Source organism: Chamaea fasciata, unplaced genomic scaffold (assembly GCF_029207755.1).
Source record: "Chamaea fasciata isolate MVZ Bird 193981 ecotype frontalis unplaced genomic scaffold, bChaFas1.0.hap1 SCAF_9, whole genome shotgun sequence".
NCBI lineage: Eukaryota > Metazoa > Chordata > Aves > Passeriformes > Sylviidae > Chamaea > Chamaea fasciata.
Window position 1 is genome coordinate 1,469,456 of NW_027094094.1, and position 19,687 is coordinate 1,489,142.

Genomic DNA, 19,687 nt, shown 5'->3' on the forward strand with positions numbered 1-19,687 from the left:
CTGATCAGCTCCTGCATCATCTCCACCTTCATTCATCCCTTGCACTGCAATACCTACAGATCTGGGTCAAAATACCCGGTAATTTTGATATTAGGTAGAAAAAAAGGTGATTTTTCGAGAGGAAACACCTCCTGCCATCCTCTGGAGTTTTCCCAAAGAAATAGAAACCACAGGTGCAACATTTGTAAATTCACCTCACCAGACTGCTAAATACAGCAAACTAGAAGATTGTAATTTTATTTAAATTTGAATTAAGCAGCTTTCACACTACAGTAAATAATTCAAATAATTCTATGTTCTGTTGCTCCTAACACCCCCAAAAAATTCCATTGGACATTGGTGTGATGTCCTAAAACCCAATTCGTATCTGTAATGACGAACAGAGAAATAAAAAAGGCTTTTAAAATTTGTTTTTAGTATTTATTATTTGTAAATTCTTATGCATATATTTATTTTCTATTTATTAAAGAATTTTATTGATTTTCAATTTATTTTTAATAATTTTTTTATTCTCAAGATTTCTCTGAGAGATCTTGAGAATCAACAAGGCTTTAAATACAACAACAACAAAAAATCTGTAGCGAAGCATTTCCATACTCCATGTTCTCCCAGAAAACAATCCGTGTTTTCCAGAAAAGTCCAGAGAGCAAACCCTGTCTTCCCTTTCAGCATTACGGAGAACTGAATCCTCCCCATCAGAGCCCTATCTCTGATGGATCTCCCCTCCTCAGGTTTTTCCATTTCCCTCACTCTGCTGTTACAATATAAACCCACCACACCAATATCAAAATATTAACAATAATCCCCTCTGCATCTGATTTAACAGGGGATTTCCATTAGGCTACAGCATGGAAAAGTCCTCGCGAATTTTTTCTTTTCCCCTCGAATATTCCTGAGAATCGAGGCAAAAATAACATATTCAGCTGGCAAATGGAACGAGGCCTCACACATCCTGCAATTGGATTTTTTTTAAACCAAGAGAGCCCTGCATTAATCGGGGAGAATGTCCCAGTTCCTCCAAAAGGGGTCTCTTGATCCTTTTCAGATTAACAAAGTGTTAATTGAGCCACGTGTGATGGAAATACAACCATCAGCAGGAATTTCCATCGCAATTCTTCCCCCTATTTCCCTTGCCTTCTCTCAGACTCCAAAATGGTCCGATTTCCACCATTTCTAGCCAGGCCACTGCTGCACCTTTGGAAATGCTCTGTTTAGTCCTTCCACACCCCAAAAGTCACCTCTGTGAAACTGAAGAACCCCCCCAGGTGCCACAGGAGGTTTTCCACACAACCCTGCTCCCACGCTGGGCTAGGAGGGAACCACACGCTGCCTTCACACACTAAAAATTACTGTCAGAGGACCCCAAACCGCACCAACCATAGGAATTCTAACCCCTAAAATCTGAATTTCTGAAGGTATTACTGCAATAGAATCACTACCTGCAGATGATGCCCTTGGAGGTGTTGATACCCACTCCACCAGAGGTGTGACCGAGCACCACCTTGTTCATTTACTTCCCATTCTCCACGAATTTATCCAGAAAACTTCATCACTTCCCATTCTCCACAAATTTATCCTGAAAACTCCATCAAAGTCCTGACATTTCCATCAAGAAACGAGCTAAAATTCACAAACACCTGCCCTGTTTTGATGGTGCCACAGAGTACCACCAAAAAAGCAATTCCAGACATTTGTTGAGTGTGAGGATGATCAATAAATGCCAGGGAAGCTGCTTCTCCATCCTAATTACAGGAAAAAACCTCCAGTCCTGAACTCTAAGAGAGTCCTTCTTTTGAGTATCTCAAACCTGCTTGCTATTGATTCAAGTTCGGAATTAAAATTCAATCAAAGCTTCAAATATTGGATTTAAATTTAAGGGGAATACCTCAGAGTTTGGCAATTTGCTCCTTCATTTCAGTCACCCTCTCTGATGCAGTAAGTTTGCATCCTCCTCCTAACAAAATCCTTATCAAATCCCATCAGCCAAAGCAAAAAATCCATCGTAAACCAATGTTTGCAAAATGATTTAGTGTCAAAAAAAGCTTCTGCCACTGATGAGGCTGCCCATGCCAGTGGGCCACCCATCCAAGGATTTCACTGAATTGCAGTTCTCTTGGCATCTCCTTAAAAGTTTAAAACTTCCTGTATTTGTTTCACGGGGTTCTGCCTGTTTGTTTCAGAGGAAACAATCCATTGTACGTTAAGAATATGGGAAAAGATATTAATAGTAAAGGTAATGTAGTTCTGCACATATAGTGCAGGGTGGAGGGTGATTTTCCAACCATGTGGGGTTTGTCTTAGAGGAAAAAGCCATTTTTTAGTGTTTCAAAGCAAAGAAAGATTTAAGGGCTGTGAATAGAAGACAGGATCCATGCAATCAGAACAATCTAAAAATCTACTCCCGTTAATATCTTGATTAATCATCTATATTTTCACCTTACAAAAGCTACTGTTCCAACAGAACAAAGAGTTTATGCACTACAAATAATTTTACTGCTGGGAAGAAAGAAGGAAAGAGTTTGTTGGATGTTTTACACTAGAAGTAGTTTAATACATTGGTATATTAATATCACTTTGCTGTACTGGAATAAAAGTTAGAGAGAATGAGAAACATTTAATTCTCAGTCTTTTTGCCTACTATCAAATGTCTGATTTCTTTCCAAGCTAAGAACACAAACTTTTCTAAAAGCTGCTTCCTCCTCTTGAAAAAAATGAGTCCAAAGATTTCCAACTAAATAGATTGGTGTGAACTCTAAAGAAATATGAAGCTGTGGCTGCCCCTGGATCCCTGGCAGTGCCCAAAGCCAGGCTGGACATTGGGCCTTGGAGCAGCCTGGGACAGTGGGAGGTGTCCCTGCCCACAGCAGAGGTGGAATTGGATGACTTTTAAGGTCTTTTCCAACCCAAACTACTCCTTGTCCAAAAATCCACGGGATGGCTGCTGCCCTCTGCAACCCACAGGGAACTCTGACCAACATCCCTCATCACTTAATGGAGAAATAATTTCTGAACCAGGCAATGCACAATTCCAGTATCACTACACTCACACTTCACTCACAGCATCCTCCAAAAACCTGGAAAACTGTCAGCCCAAAGAAAGCCAAATGGTTTTAAATTAAGGCAAAAACGAATTTTTGAGGAAAAGAAGGTATCGCAGTCATTGCTTAAACCCAAGAATAAAGTCTTGAAACAGGACAATCCTCTCGGTATCTAATCTGATGTAATTCTGTCAATAAAAACTGCTAAAAAGTACAGTGACTTTTAAAATTACCTTTCATGTTCTAAAATACAAGTCCTTTATATCCTGCAGCAGGTTCCTGTGAACCAAACAACCCCTGACCTGGACACAAGACACTTCTTCCCCCTCCACAATCACTGTCTCTGCTGGGTGTATTTCCCCTTCCTAGAGCATCCAAAACAAACTTCCAGCTTTCCAGAAAAAAAGGCACTGGAGATGCAGGTCCATGGAATTCTCTCCTTGCTACAGGAACAATAAACACCTCCCCAGCTGAGCCTCACAAACAAAAGCTGCACTGAAACCCTGCAGTGCTCTCCTGGTGTCTCACTGCTTTCCTGAGTAAATCTAACCCTGGTTAAGCCAAACCTGTAACTTCAGAGGGTATGAAAACAAAACCTCCTCATTTCCTGGCGCGGGGAGGCTTGGAACGGAAATGTCAGACAGGCTGGAAGCAAATCCAGGGTTAGTTTGGGGTGATGCAATTTCTTTACCTTCCCAAGAACTAATCCCATAAAAATGTGAAGGTACGGAATCAAGCTGCATATTCTGAACATATACAAATATGCACTGGCATAAACACTCAAAATCAGTCCCCCTCTTCCCTTATCCCAAGGCCCACTTCACACAAGCCCCCGAAAAACCAGGAGGATCCGTGTTCCCATGGAGCAACATTTGCTTTCCACGGCATTTAAGAAGTCTTCGACGAGAGCAAACACGTAATTCTTTATTAAACAATCAAAGACAACAAAAAGCAAGTTCCTGTTGTCCCATCGCATTATCCTGCTAATCCTCTTTGGATGGCAACCAGAAGGGCCCGAAATGCCAAGCTGGGGAAGTCTCTTTCCAAGCACTGGTCGCCTCTGGCTCTTTGGCTGCGCCTTCAGTCGCTGCTTTGGCAGGCGGGAGCAACGACAAATTCCCAGCATCCAGGGCCGTCCCCGACTGCTTTATTTGACTGGAAGGGCTCTTTAATTGCATTAAACCCGTTCTGACTCCTCTGGAAGGGGCAGGTGGGTTGCTGCTCCGGCGTCCCAGACTCAACAAGTGTGGTTTTCAACTCCATCTGCTGCTCACGCCAAGCTTGGATTGGAGCTGGTACTCGAGCACCAGACCCCAGCGGGCTGTTTGACGTATCATTTCCTCCAGCACTCCTCCAAAACCAAGTAAACACATCCTGCATCTTTCCCCAGCTATTGCTTCTACGGGAAATGTAAATGGGATGCAAGCACAGCAGCCACGTGGCACCACAAACACCATAATAAACAACATGTATCAGTTAGAATATTGGTATCATGTGATATCAATAGCACAAAGCAAAGATTATCACTTGATGATCTCTGAGGCGTTTTCCAACCCAAACAATTCTCAGCTTCTACTTACACACAGCACAGAAGAATGACATTAAGTGTGGTGTTAATTAGTTTTAAAGATTACTGACCAAGGTGGGGCCACGGAGTTATTCAGGGCACCTCATCAAACGGGGGGCTGCCAAGAGATATTATGATTAATGAGAGTTAAACTGGGAAAGAAATGGAGCATCAAGAGGAGGGAAAGTGGACAGGACAGTGCCAGATATTCCTGGAATAATCAGATTATGGCAACAAGTGTGTGCACCAAGTTAGTGGGTAAATCCCACCAGGATCCAGCCTAAAAGCCACGTGTCCTGGTGTAACTTCCAAGGGGAGGGGAAGCACATTGTCCCTCTTACCTACCAAGGACCTACCAAAGGGATTAAGGCCCCCAGCTCCTCATTTTTGAAGCTGGAAATCCTATGGCAGAAGATTGAGTTAAAAGCACTGCAAAGCAATGTTATATTTTGCCGAGTTGTTCAATATTTTAACATTGTCAGAGGGAATAAAACACTGATTTTTTTATACTTGTAATATATACTTTTAAAAATAATTAAGGAATTTGCTTCCAAACAATTAAAGAATCCAAAATGAACGATCTTGTCTCTTAACAATTAGAGGGTCTCCCCAATAAACTATTTTATTGATACTGGGTTGAGTTTCAACAAGCCCCTTTCGGCTCAGGATATTCCACGGCTCCATGAAACCTCATGCAAAGGAAAAGTCGTGGTGTAGTAATCTCAGTTTTCCAGATGTGTTCATCACTTCAAGAATTAAATTCAAGGTGTTAGCTACGTATGTAGTTATCTATATACACTTATAATTCCCTCTGTCCTGTGTCCACTTCTGACCCCTCGGGACAAGAAGGACTCTGAGGGGCTGCAGCGTGTCCAGGGAAGGGAATGGAGCTGGGAATTCCTGGAGAATTCCTGAGGGAGCTGGGAAAGGGGCTGAGCCTGGAGAAGAGGAGGCTCAGGGGGGACCCGGTGGCTCTGCACAAGTCCCTGCCAGGAGGGGACAGCCGGGGGGGTCGGGCTCTGCTCCCAGGGAACAGGGACAGGAGGAGAGGGAACGGCCTCAGGCTGGCCCAGGGGAGGCTCAGGGTGGGCAGCAGCAGGAATTTCCCCATGGAAAGGGCGCTCAGGCCTTGGCAGTGCCCAGGGAGGTTTGGAGTGCCCATCCCTGGAGGTGCCCCAGGAATTTCTGGAGGTGGCACTGAGAGCTCTGGGCTGGGGACAGGGTGGGGACAGGGTAGATAGGGACTCCACGGGCTGGGAGGGCTTTTCCAACCTCAGTAATTCTGGGATTTGAGGATCTACTCCTTAAAAACCACCGAGGTGCTCGCTGTAAGGATGTGTTCACACTTTCCTGTAAGAGGCTGCACTTTGAGGCACAGAGAAATACAAAATTCACTGGCCAAATCAGCACCTGATATAAAGGCACACACAGTGAGTCTGGAGTGCTCGGCTCCAACAGGCTCAGCCCGGATGTAAATACACAGCAACTACGCCAATACAAGGAAAACAGATGAAATTTTAATCAAATGAGCCTTGTATCAAATTCAGGAGAACTGAAAATGGGCTAAAAATGAAAAAAAAAAAAAAAACAGCAGAAGAATGACTTTAATATTAGGTAACATTTCAAGTTTTTATCACCTAAATCCACAAAATTCCTGATCTGCTCCTGGTTGTCTTCTCTGCAGAGCTGGAGTCAGGACCAGCTAAATAAAAGATAATGCAACTAGGCATAACACAATAAAAGATATTACCTTCCCAATGCATTATTGCTGCCAATTATAAGAATCACTTCAACTTAATTTCAAAGGCACAATCACCCTCAACTGTAACAGTCTCTTTTTTAAATTTCAAACAGTATTACATTAAGGCAATAACTCACCTTCCAGCTATAATATCAGTCTCCCTTATTGCAAAAATACATTTCATAAATACTTCTCATCGACAAGTCAAGCTAATTCAGGTTAATTTTATTGTATTTTGGTGCTATCTCACATTTGTGTGCAATTACCTTTATCATTTTATTGCCGTGCCAGAAAGTAATCAGAACAATTATTTGAAAAAGGAGGGGTATAAATTCTAAACCACACTTGCTGGCATTTTTGATAAAATAGCAGCTTTATCTCAGGAAGTGGCAGGGACATGGGATAAATCATGCATCAGTCAAGTGTAGCTGACCCCCAAGTGCATTGCACAATATCAGGAGTGCTTCAAAAGAAACTTTCCTATATAATCCATCATTCTTTATAATACCAAAATAGCTCTACCTGAAGAGTAGGAGCTGGAGAATAATAACAAAATAAATCTAAGCAATATGAACAAACCCATTAATAGTGCTTCTTAAGCTGAAGGAGAGTCAGGAATCTGAGTCGTGTGTGAGGAACGAATTTCACTGAAATTTCTGAAGTGAGCAGTGCAGCAAAACGTGTATTAGGAATTCACTAAAAAAACCCCAAAATACAGGGAAATAAATGCACACAGAGGAGGTGTTGCAAAGAGTTATGTAAAAATACAAGACAATAGTCTTGGCACACAGACATCTGGATTTTCCCAGAGTTATCCATCCCTGCTCGAGTCAGGATGAGGGTTTCACTAGTAACAGAGCAAAGCAGAAGAGTTACTACAAGAATCCTTTTACTAACTTCAAATTTAGCTGCAAGAAATCCAGCGAGGGAACAAAAGGACATTTAGAGTTTTCTAATGAAACACCAAAACTCGCCACATCGTCATGAGAACACCAACCCCCTCCCCAAATTCCTAAATATGGAGATATCCTGAGGTTTGGTCACCCAGAGCCCAGCCACACCCAACCCCAAACCTCATCCCTTGTCACTGCAACAACATCAGGGATGGACTGGGAGCCGCAGGCAGTGCTTATGGAAAACCCCCACGTCTGCCTGCTTCCCCAAACCATTTTTCAGCCAGCTCCTTAAGAACTGTTCAGCACATTGCACGGGTGATAATTGATTCCTGCAAACCCACGGCCAGGCACACGCTGGGTGTCACCCCGACGCGGGGCTCTGCAAACTGATCACAGGCTGCAAACAGCCCCAAAATCACCAATTACAGCAGGACATCAATATTTAATATGCATCCAGAGCAGAGGGAAGTGTCTGCACAGTCCCCACAGCGGAGTTGGGAGTGTTTTTACCTCAAACCTTCTGTCTTCCCACATATCAAAAGAGGAAAACTCCCCTAACAGCTCGAGCTGCACCTTTCAACTCCACGTGAGGGTAGGGGAAATGAAAAGGTTAGATAATAAATTATTAGTTTCGTGTCACTTGCCAGCTATATCACACCTAGCCTGCAACGAGAGGGAACCAGGGATTCTCCCTACCAAGTAATTCTCTGCTAAAAGGTGTTTGCAACTGCAAGATGCATAAATGTAACTAAAGAGATGATGCTTCAAAAGAAAAAAAGCCAAGCAAGGATTTATTTACCTGGATTTCTTCCTCAATCATTCGGTTTTAAAAAACAAAACCGATTTGCTTTTGTAGAAAAAGAGGTAAAACAACACAAACCAGCAAAATACTCCTCTCCTAAGCCACTTGACATTATGTAAAGCAGATTAAAACCACAAGAGATGCCACTATTAAGACATTCAGAGCAGCGAGAGAAGTTGCCAACAGGAATAGTTAGAAATGCAGGTGTGATTGTACCAGAAATGTTTTCCTAGAGGAGCATCACTTACGTTACAAAAATAGGTATTCTACACAAAAAAAAAAAAGGTATTTGTGTCTTCAAAGTTCATTTCAGCTCTTTCAGGGAGACAGTTACAGACTAACAATGTGTTGATGCCCTTCTTCCAGTAAATCGTCTGAATATTTGGATAAACATCCATGTTTCCTTATTTTGCTATAATATCACTGACCTACCCTTACATCACTGAAGCATCAAGCCTCAAAATTCAGCCTGTTTTTCAGGGAGGTGTTTATTACCAGGGAATGGAAACAGCAACAAAACTGAGAGAGTGCCTTTGTCCTGTTATTTATGCTCTGTGGCAGATGGATACGTGCTGGGGAAAGGTCCACTGATGCCTGTTACCAACCATGACAGAGCTACAGAGATTTACAATGCAGCATCAATCTTGTCAACTGGATTCCTAATCCTGACTGCTGGGCACTGGGGAAAAAACAAACTATGTTACGTGAACTCTTTTGTAATGCTGGACTTCCAGTGGACACCTCCATGCAAAGGCATCTCACTGGAAACTTACTTTTGGAACGAGCTTCGATGCCATCCTGGAAGAAAAGGCTCCACCTGGAAGGAAAAATAAAAAAAAAATTCCCAGTTAGATTGTTAAATCTGAATTCCACAGGGAGAACTGAATGCCCAGAGTCTCCTCCTATGACCACCCCAGTATCAGTTTTTAAATGAGCTCCAACTTTCAGTGCACAGAATTTCCAAAGGGGGTTTGGCTTCTGACAAACAACACGGAATTTTAATGTTAAGTCACCCACTTGTCGCGAGTCAAACAAAAAAAGTCAACAGATGGCACGCTGAAGAGTTCTTCCACAACCAGCACTGCACAACTCTGATATCTGGAATAATGCCTCCAAAGATAAAAGTATCAATTGAATAATTTTTTACAGGCTGTCATGTACTTCTGAGTGACTGAGTAAAACGAAGAGCCTTTTGTGATTTAGGAAATGCCACATTTTAAGGCATGAAAGTGATTTTAAAGCAAGTGTTTGTGAGGGTTTAAAAGCACAGATTTCACGCCACTGAGTACCTAAAACATTTCAACTCCAATTATTATAATTCTAGCCTTTAGCATTATTTATATAATTAAAAAACACAACTGGTTCCTCTTTGCTCTCCCCTTGGAAATAAAGGATATTTCCTATTTCTTTGGCATTTAGCTCCCCCCTCTATGTTTTGTTTTCTAGTGCCACTCAGCCAAGCTCACTCTGTCTTTGAAAGATGTGGTATAAACACCGTATTTTTTTAAAATCAAGGAGTTTATGTGCCAAAGCTCAGCTTCACAATCCTGACTCACAGCCAGCCTCGATGGGAACTGCTCCACTTAAATCAGGGACCTCACCACTCCATGGGCAGGGATAACTGCATCCACTTCAGGAAGGGTGAATCTCTGAAAAATTAAATTCCATGAACATCCCAAGCTTTCCAAGACCTCTCCTTGAAGTCCAAGGCACTGACAGAACACATGGCCACTTCCCAGCCACTTAAAAACAAACAGCAACATTCTTAATATTGCACCTAAGTGTTTAAAATTCAGATGAATAATTAGTATTTTAACTACAGTAGCGAGGCAGGCAGAGAAATTCACTGCATTTTTAAATGCAGGTCAGGCAGATGAGCAATCTAATAGAACTACTTAAAATATCTGTGATAGAGCTAAAAATAAAATAGCAATTTACTTAGTTCAGAGCTGGGGCTTTCAAAGCCCCCAGCAACGCTCGGGTTTTTTAGACCTTCCAGAAGGGTAAAGCTGAAATTTTTGCCTCAACAATCAGATTTATCCAGAAGCTCATTTCAAACCCTGGCGGAGCTCCATCTGCTCACCCAACAAGTGACCAGAACTTGGGTAAAACCAATGTCCAAACCAGGGTTGGCAGACTTCTGACAGCCAGATAGGGGGAAACCCTGCAAAACCCTTGGAAAAACCAAACCATCCCTCCAAAACGCACCTCAGCCTCTTGTTGGAGGAGGTCAGTATTTCACATAAAGGGGAAGGGTTCTTCCCTTCTTGCCTTAAAGCAAGACGCCAAAACCTCTTCGGAACAACACACATCGACCAAATTCAGTGATAACACTTCCATGGCGTGCAAACTGAGACACCAGAACTCAAAAAACTGAAACCTTCATGCCAGCAATGGCTTCACCAAAATGGAAAATTCCCTCCCACATTTGCAGGGTGGGATAGACTGAAGGGATTAAACAGTAGTATGGAAAAAAACCAAATAGATCTCAGAGCTGCCAACAAGGACCAGTGATATCCACGTCCATCTCTCCCGCCTCAGCCTCCCTTGGCCATTCCAGGAAGATGTTCCCAAGTTCCCCAGAACCTCTGCTCCCAGCCAGGAGCTGTGCTGAGGGAGCAGGATGCTCCCAAGACACCTGGAAGATACACAAACACCTGAAGGAGCTGAATGGTGCAGGAAGCAAACACATCACAGTCCCACCCTGCCAGCATCCCAAACCTCTGGATGTGTCAACAGGCCAAAAAGGTGAAGAAAAGTCAGTGGTGACATCAAAAATAGATCTCTGAAGGGCAGGAAATTCTTCAGCCATGTTTTGCTGATGATCTAGAACAGAAGTCCTTGGGCTCTGAGATACTTCCCTGCTCTTTTTTCCCCCAGGATTGCAGCCTGACGAGTATGTGTGATGGCAGTAAAGAACTCGGATTAATAAAAAGTATTTTTTCTCAGTTCATCAACTTTTAAACACGAAAGGAAGATCCTCCTTGAAGGATAAGTCCTCAGGACCCTCAACAGAACACTCTGGTTCAGCACTAAAATGAAAAACCAGCCATTACACCAAGTGACTATATGAACAAAATTCCATATGAAAACATTTAAAATACATTAGATTTTTGGTCAGGATGAAAGCCTGGAAAGAAAGAAAAAAAATAATAAAAAAAATCCAGCAATCTATTCTAATTGGGTTCCCATGGTAACTGTACAATTGGGTTTTTCAGTATAACATCCCAAAGGCCCAATGCACACTTGTAAAATATACTTCAAACAGCCGGAATTGTTTTTACATTACAGCACTCCCAGGAAGATCAATTACTATACATCCCCACCCTAACTATTAGTGGCAGGAGATGTTAACACTATTGGCCATATTAACATAAGTCATGTAAAAAACCCCACATATCACCATCATTATATAAAACTAATTACACACTTCAGATTCATCAAACACGTTCCGAGTAATAAACCAATACCAGTCTTGTCACCAGATCATGTTTACTGAACGTAAGAAATCAACCCCAAATATATGCCAAAGCATTTTTGCTTCTCATATTGATCCCGAGGATAAACAGAATCAATCATTAATAATTACATTATAAGATGACCCAGAGGGTTAATCATATTCTTAGAAAGTCTCGCTGCGGAATCAAATATAATGGCACAAAAAGGCAACTGAAATGCGTTTAAATCCAGGGCCAGGTGCATTAACAATAATATAAAATAAAGTCCATTAAACTCGTGCAATCAGTGAAAAAAGTATTATTGGTATGTTATACTGAAATAATAAAGGAAGCATTTTTTATTTCCCTGGGAGGGTGGGCAGGCCCTGGTACAGGGGGCCCAGAGCAGCTGTGGCTGCCCCTGGACCCCTGGCAGTGCCCAAGGCCAGGCTGGACATCGGGGCTTGGAGCAGCCTGGAACAGTGGAAGGTGTGGGAACAGCTGTTCTTTAAGGTTCCTTCCAACCCAAGCCATTTTGGGATTCTATGATTTCTTTTAAAACCTTGTTTCAGGTGAAGCACTTTGTCTTGTTGGAGCTCAATTTCACCTTCCTAAAGCACAACCCTGGCCCAGAGGTCCAGATTTTACTTCCATCCCACTGCCTGAACCTCCAAGTTAAAAGGGAATGACGATCCAGGCCCACTAAGCTGGATTCAAAGCCAATTAACTCCTTTATTTTTCAGGAAAAAAAAAAAACCCAACAAAACCAAAACAAACAAACAAACAAACAAACCCAAAAAACCCCCAAACTAACAACTGTGGCCAGCTTGAATAAACTCCATCAACTACAAATCTTCGTATTTTCGTGAAGTCAGCCAGGAACCAGAGGGATTTCTGGTGTCACCAGGAGACTGTGCAAGGGATTTCCCTTTCCCCACACCCTTCCCTCTACGCCTCTGCTCATCCTTCAATCCTGCAGAGCACAGTGCAGGGATTATGAACTTGTGGGGATTGTTTCTCCAGGCCATGGGTGACAGCAGAAGTGTCCTGTCCCCAGCCCCAGTCCGGGCTGCCAAGGCAGGCTCGTGCTGCCCGTGTACTGCCACACGCTGAACACTCATCTGCTGGGCTTTACGATGTGAAACAGAAAAATTAATCTTTTAAACAGGGCCTTAAGCATACTTTAGGTGTTTATTAAAAAGTGTAACTAATTAACAGACCTTCTGCACACTTGAATGTACAAACAAGCCGAGATAAGAGCATTGTTTGCCTTGTGCTGACTGATCAAAAGTGCTCAGATAATTTCAGCGTTCCCGATGATGATTATGCAGCAGCAGCACTGACAAGACAGCACTAATTCTTGCTATCTGCTAATGCAGGGTTACCTGGAGGGACCTAAATCTGCACGTGGAGCACAGAGATGGCAGGATTCACCCAACAAAACACCTCTGACTCCAGTGGGCTGTGCTAATACATATATATATATAAAAATACTGATTGCGTTCATCTGCACTAAAAGGTGGCATCTGTAGAAAAATGAAAAGCCGAAACTGAATCCATCAGATCAAAACTCAAATTATTACTGCTGCCAAGCCGTTCAAGACTCCAGACCACTGGTCAAAATGCTGCTATTTTAATATTTAACTCCTATTTCACTCAGAAAGCAGAGAAGAAGTCAGTACATTTGTTTTAGTGAACTCCCCTCTTCTTCCTTGCGATTAAAGGTGACTTGTTCAGGTATTTTTAACCTTCAAAATCTCTGCTGCACCAGAGAGAATTTCAGCTGCATGTCCAAGTTTTACAAGTGACTTGAAAAGATACCTGAAATTATCTTTATAATTTAATTTGGCCCAGTATAAATTGACACTCCTGACAGCCACCAGGACACGGTAATTTAGCTCTGCAGATAGAAAACAGTAAATAAGGAAACAACTCAAAAAAGGATTAGCAAAAAGCATCAAAATAGTGACATACTCCAAATAATTTTTACAATTACTCATCTTCATTAAAATCCAAACCCACACAAGCTTTATTGGCATTCAATACCTTTTAAGCAGCTGCCTGGACCATCAGCAGCTCAGTTTTAAAACTGCATTTTGCATTTATGAAAAATACTTCAGCACAGGTTTGGTTTTGTAGTCTGGTTGTTCCCCCGGCTGTGTGTTACACTTCATGCTGGCCCAAGCACACCTGTGCTCAGAAAAATTAAATTCAACAGGGTTTTTTTTTCTTCCATTAGCAGGATTTTATCCATTATACCTTCAGATAAATTAGCACAATTACCAGTCAGGAACATTCCCAGCTATCAGCAGAGGGAGGGAATTCAGGTCTGGAACTCTGCTGTAAGGACACCGAGCCTTTCACTTTTTAATTACAGCATTAACAAAGCTAAAGCTCCCAAACCCACCCCAAACACACGCTGGGAACCTGTCACTACCTAAAAGATTCCAAACCTCCCCAAAATTAAAACTTCCTCCTCCATTTTCCCATCAGTTACATTCTCCTCACCAGTCCAGCTATCTTATGAACACCGGGTAAACGAGAGAATTGCACAATCCGTCAATAAAATAAACGTATTTTCAACTCCTGTCCAGATGACTCAAGTTGTCAGTAAAAACTGCCACCAGCGCTGCGCTTGCAGAAAAATGTCCATAAATGCATTATTGCGACTGGCAGATCGATGTCCATAATAAAAACAAATAGAGTTAACAAGTGCTGGCTCCTCCGAGTTATGCCACGGCTGGGATGTGCATCCAGCTCCCCTGACAACTTCTGGGATTGGGCAGTGCCAGCTCTGCAGGCAGGGAGCATCCTGAGGCAGGAAATCTCTGCAGTGTTCCAGGGGATATTAATGCCTGCAGGACGGATTTACAAGTTCCACGCGTGCAGAATTTGAGTTCCTGCTCAAAGAGATGAACCCCCTGCCCCATCATCATAACTGGGCCGGAATTGTTCCCTGTGAAGGGCTGGGATGGAATTCCCAGAGCAGTTGTGGCTGCCCCTGGATCCCAGGCAGAGCCCAAGGCCAGGCTGGACTTTGGGCTTGGAGTACCCTGGGACAGTGGGAGGTGTCCCTGCCCACGGCAGGGGTGGGAATGGATGGGCTTTAAGGTCCCTCCCAACCCAAACCATTCTCTGATGTTGTTCTGTGAACTATAAAATAACAACTCACAAGCAGAAAGGCTTTTCCTTTCAGAAACTAAGGGTAATTTAGGTCAGTCGTGTTCCAGGCAGAAGAGCTGACTGCTCTGGAGGCTGATGTTGAATTTTGACACCCCAAACAGACCTGGACCTCCAAATTGTTCCCATGAAGCTCTTCCAGCACCAACACCTGAACAAGCAGCCTGCTGAGCCCACCCTGCAGCCCCCACAGGCGAGGATGCCACCAGAGGCGGAGGACACGGAAATTGTGCACTGACACACCAGCCAGCACCCTGAGGGTTAATTCACAGCTGTTCTCATCCTCCAAAACTCACATTGTATAGGAAATAAAACCACTATAAAACCAGCCACTCATGTCTTTGACATTCTCTCCTTTGGATTTTTGGCACTACTGCTTCTTCTAGGTGATTCAGTTGAGCAGCCAGTTTAACCAGAACTGCTCAGGTGCGGCCTTTCCACCTTACCCACACTTCCCAGAAAAAAAACCTTCCGGCTTTTCCTGCACAGATCCTTAACTCAGCCTCCCCCAAAGGGCAGCAGCTTCTCCTCCAGGCCCTGATCCCCTCAGTGATGCACAGGTGAAGCATTAAACAGCGCTGACAAGTTAATTACAGGGTTATCAAGAGGTAAAGCAGCCACGGTAACACAAGCTGCACTCCAACTACAACAGTTTCCTGTAGAGCTTCTGTTCACTCGCTGGAGTAATTGGTGTAACGAACTCGTCATGGGCCAGAACGCAGACAGGAGTTGCCAAAGCCACCTCACAAGCTCACACAGCCACATCTTTTTCCTCCTGAAACGTGAAGATTTGGGTGGAACTGTTCCTATTAGGAACATCTCTGTTTCAAAATGAAACAAACCAAACTTTTACTATGAAGAGATTATGTCACAGACTGACAACATTCACAAGAAAATGATGGTTTTAGGCATTTCCTGCACTGAAGGGGTGGGTTTTGCCCCAGAAGTAACAAGCCCACATGCCCAACTTTAGTCCCCAGTGCATCCAGGAGACAGGCAGTGCTTGGAGGCCAAAACCTTCAGCAGGTTTACAAGGGAACTCTGTCATTCCAACTGAGCCCTCCAGGTGATGACCCCTGTGCGGGGTGAGCACAAGCCTGGGCACAAAAGATAGCTGAGAAATGATTGTCACAGCATCCCTGTAATGCCCCAGTGAATAAAACTCGAGATTTCTTCAAAGTGGAACGCTGCAGAGACTGCACTTCACCATTCAATAAGAGCTCCACTCCACAAAAATAAGATACACATCACCAAAAACAACGTTTATTTGGGAGGGGCAAATAAATCGAATAGTTCTTTACATTTATCATGCTTTAAAAGCTGCATGCAGTTATCTTATTGCAGTTATATTAAAACACCTGCAGAGCTTGGCTTTTCTATCACTGGTGAAAGGGTCTTTTTCCCTTAATAACAATTTGCTATGCATTAGGGAGTGGGTCAGACTTGAGGGGCTGAACCTAGAAGAGAAACTAGACAGAGCTGAGAGAATAAAGTAGATATTTATTAAAAGGCCTTTAAGGATACACCTTGGGCAGCATGAGAGCCTGGCCAGGGCTACACCCAAGATAGACCCAAAGTGGTCCCAAAATGGTCAAAAAAACCGGTCATGAGGTCTCACACTTTGGTAAGTTTTGGCCCATTTGCATATTGAAGTTAATTATCTGATTAAAACTTCAGCTTATGAAGTCCCATCCTTCTTGTTTTCTCTCTTCAGCCCATCACTGTTTATACTTTTTTTGGGGCCTGGAGCTTGTAATGGTTGTCCTTGGTCTCAAGCTGGAAAAGGATTTGCTTTGTCTCGCTACTCTGTGAAGAGAGCTGACTGACACTGAATTTGCGGCTCAGAACTACACAGGAAGCACAGAATCTGAAAGATACGAAAGTTAAAACTTAACGCATCCGAGGGACCACAGCGGGTCCCGTGGTCGTGCCGGAGCACATGGCACAGGGCGGCGCTCAGCTAATTCTGGAATATTCCCGGCCAGGGAAACTCCAAAACCACTCTGGGCAGGTTTCCGAGCAATTTCTTTGAGCAGTTTAGCGGCCAGCAGAACATCCATCTGCTGCACCCACCGCCGCGCCGGGGGCACGGCAACGCCCCGGGGAGGGAACCGGCCCTTGCCGCGGCGATTATTCCGGGGGGAAATTCACAGAAACCTGCTGTGTCCCCACGGCGCTGCCAGCCCAGCGCTGTCCCAAGGAAAAGCAGCGTGTTTTCGCAGGCCGGGCTCCCCCTCAGCTCCCTCAAACCCGGCGTGGTTCGCGCTGCCCCGGCTCTGCGGGCTCCGGCGGCGGGGGCCGAGCATCCCGCGCTCCCCACCCGCCTGCCCACCCTCCGATCCCCGCGGGTCCCTGGCTGTCCCTGGAGCTCTGTGACTGTCCCTGGCTGTCCCTGGCTGTCCCTGGATGTCCCCGGCACTGTGGGTCCCCGCGCACCTGCCCGAAGCCGAGGATGACCGCGGCCGCTCCGCACAGGCCGCGCTGCCGGGGCGGGGCCGCGGCCGCCCGGAAAGGGAAGGGGCAGAGCCCGGGGAGATCCCGAGGGCTCCGGGAGGGTTCCCGAGGGATCCAGGAGGGTTCCCGGGGGATCCGGGAAGGTTCCCGGGGGCTCCGGGAGGGTTCCAGGGAGGATCTGGGCCCCGATCCCCGCCGGTGTGGCCGCGGCGGAGCGGGAGCATCGGCGGCCGTGCGGCGGCCTGGGGCTGAGGGCCGGGCCACGCGCGTTGGGAACGACGCGGAGTTGTGTAAAAAAATCCATCCCAAAACCAAATCCAGCCCCGGAAACAGCGATTTGTGCGCGATGACACGGCGGGGGGGATTCACCTGGAGAGGGGAGGGCTCCAGGGAGAGCTCAGAGCCCCTTTCGTGGCCAAAAGGGGCTCCGGGAGAGCTGCAGAGGGACTGGGGACAAGGGATGGAGGGACGGGACACAGGGAATGGCTTTAAGTTGTAAGCGGGCAGATTTAGGTGGGATTTGGGGAAGGAATTCCTGGCTGGGAGGGTGGGGAGGGGCTGGGCTGGAATTCCCCGAGAGTTTTAACCAGAATTAAGAGGTTAATTTTAACCTGTGGCTGCCCCTGGATCCCTGGCAGTGTGCAAGGTTGGACACTGGGGCCTGGGGTAGTGGAGAGTGGCAAGAGTTAGAACTTAAACAGCTTTAAGGTCCTTTCCAACTCTGATCATTCCATGATTCTATAAAAATCAAAGGGGGAAAAGATTTATCCCCCTGGTTTATCTATTGGTGTTTATTTTCTAGCAGTGGGAGGTGTCCCTGCCCGCGGCAGGGGTGGCACTGGGTGGGATTTAGGGTCCCTCCAACCCAAACCAGGCTGGGATTTTGGGATTTGCCAGGTTATGGGCGAGGCTGGGAACAGAGAATTAGGAGCTCAGTGTAGAAGGAGAAGCATTTGGTAAATGCAATTCCTAGAAGGAGCCGTGGAGGAGATAAAAAGGAGTGAAATGCCAGAGGAGAGTGAACTTGCAGTGAGGTTTATTTGAGGTAATAAAACTCAAAAGAACAGGGTACGAAATGCCTGTTTGCAGGAAGAAACCGCGAATTTTCAAGGTAGAGAATCTTTCAGAGTCTAAATCTGTGCTTACGTCAGCAAAAATTTTATGAGTTTCTCTATAAGGTTCAGAAACAATCACAAAATGGAGGAATCCACGTGGGAAGGGTCAAAACAGTATTTAAAAGTCATTGCAAAATTTAGTAAATCCTTTTATTCATGGGAAAAATGTGTAAATAAATACAGAACTAACAGCATTGGGGTAGTGCCTGTGTGTTAAATCTGATTATAAAATAAATACAAAATATGGTCCGAAGTGCAGAAGGTTCCCTAGTACAATTGAAAATAGTTGTACTGAGGCAACTGACATTTACTTATGAGAAAATGAAGCTTTTCCCTAGTTCTAATGAGGCATGGATTAATGGTCAATTAAAAGGTGCTGCCACTGCATGTCCATACAAAGGCAGTGGCTTATGGGAGGTTGATCCTCTCTCTAAATTTAAAAAAAAAAAAAAAAAATCAAGCTCTGTACTGGATGGGATGCCCTAGAAATAGTTATTCTAAACTGGCTGGAATATTCTCTTTGTCCTGATACCCTTGTCGGAAAAGTAGCCAGTTCCTGAAACTTTATTATAAGTGGAAACCTCCCCAAAATACATATTAATCTTCTCTGCCTCCTCTCCCAAGGTGATCTCCTTATTGCCTGGAGCATGAAAATTGATTATCTTTAATATGATTTTAGTTTGCATTATAACAGGCTTGAACAGGGAATGTAAAATATCCGGACTTTCTTAAATCCTACCATCTTGGGCTTTGGCAGTGGATCCACAAGTTGTGTGTTTGCACTATAAAGGAAAGTTTCTCTGTGCTGTTTCAAACTTCGCTGCATTGGAACTTGATTAAGTGTCACGTATTCCAGTCTATAAATGAGGTGAAAAAGGTGCTTCTGACCAGTGTTCTCTCTGCCCTCAGAATTATGAAAATCTTATTCAAATCTCTGACTCCTCTGCCGGCCAAATTTGGATCTTTGTCACTTCAAGTATCGTTTCAACCACTGAACTTTTGGATTTCCAGTCCTTTAACAGTAAGGGACTGTGCCTTGTTAGATGTGTCTAATTTTCTCCCGAGAAGAATTCCAGCAGTCAGTGATGACACATCCAGTCTAGTTCACTAATACTAAAGCTTCTGAATGAATTTTCATAGCACTAATCCTGTAAGAAGGTACAAAACTTCTAAAATGTTTTTCAAGTCCTGCCCAACATCTTTGTTTTTCATTCCAGGCATTTTCTCTCAGTTTTTATTTTACTGGAGTCCTTTTACTTATAAGGCATTGCATTTCCTTTCAATTCTTTACTTTGTTATTAGTGGCTCATTTAATGTGGCATTTTCAGAGACAGGATGGTATTTCCCCAGGACTGGAACATTTGTCTGCAGTTGTCCTCCAGCACCAGCACGTGAATTTTGCATCCAAGCAAACCAAGGCTTAAACCAACTTTGTGGTCAAAGATTGTGACGGGGTG

General features: G+C 44.2%; 1 protein-coding gene across 1 annotated transcript in view; it reads right to left on the reverse strand.

The window, feature by feature from the left end:
* MGMT (O-6-methylguanine-DNA methyltransferase) overlaps nucleotides 1–17,367 on the reverse strand; it is a 137,039-nt gene extending 119,672 nt beyond the window's left edge. The window contains exons 1-2 of the mRNA XM_066190714.1: nucleotides 17,098–17,367; nucleotides 8,818–8,861 (exon numbers count right to left, since the gene is read on the reverse strand). Of these exons, the coding sequence (XP_066046811.1) occupies nucleotides 8,818–8,841 (24 nt within the window). The 5' untranslated portion in view covers nucleotides 8,842–8,861; nucleotides 17,098–17,367. The remainder of the gene's footprint in view (nucleotides 1–8,817; nucleotides 8,862–17,097) is intronic.
* Nucleotides 17,368–19,687: the final 2,320 nt, after the last annotated feature.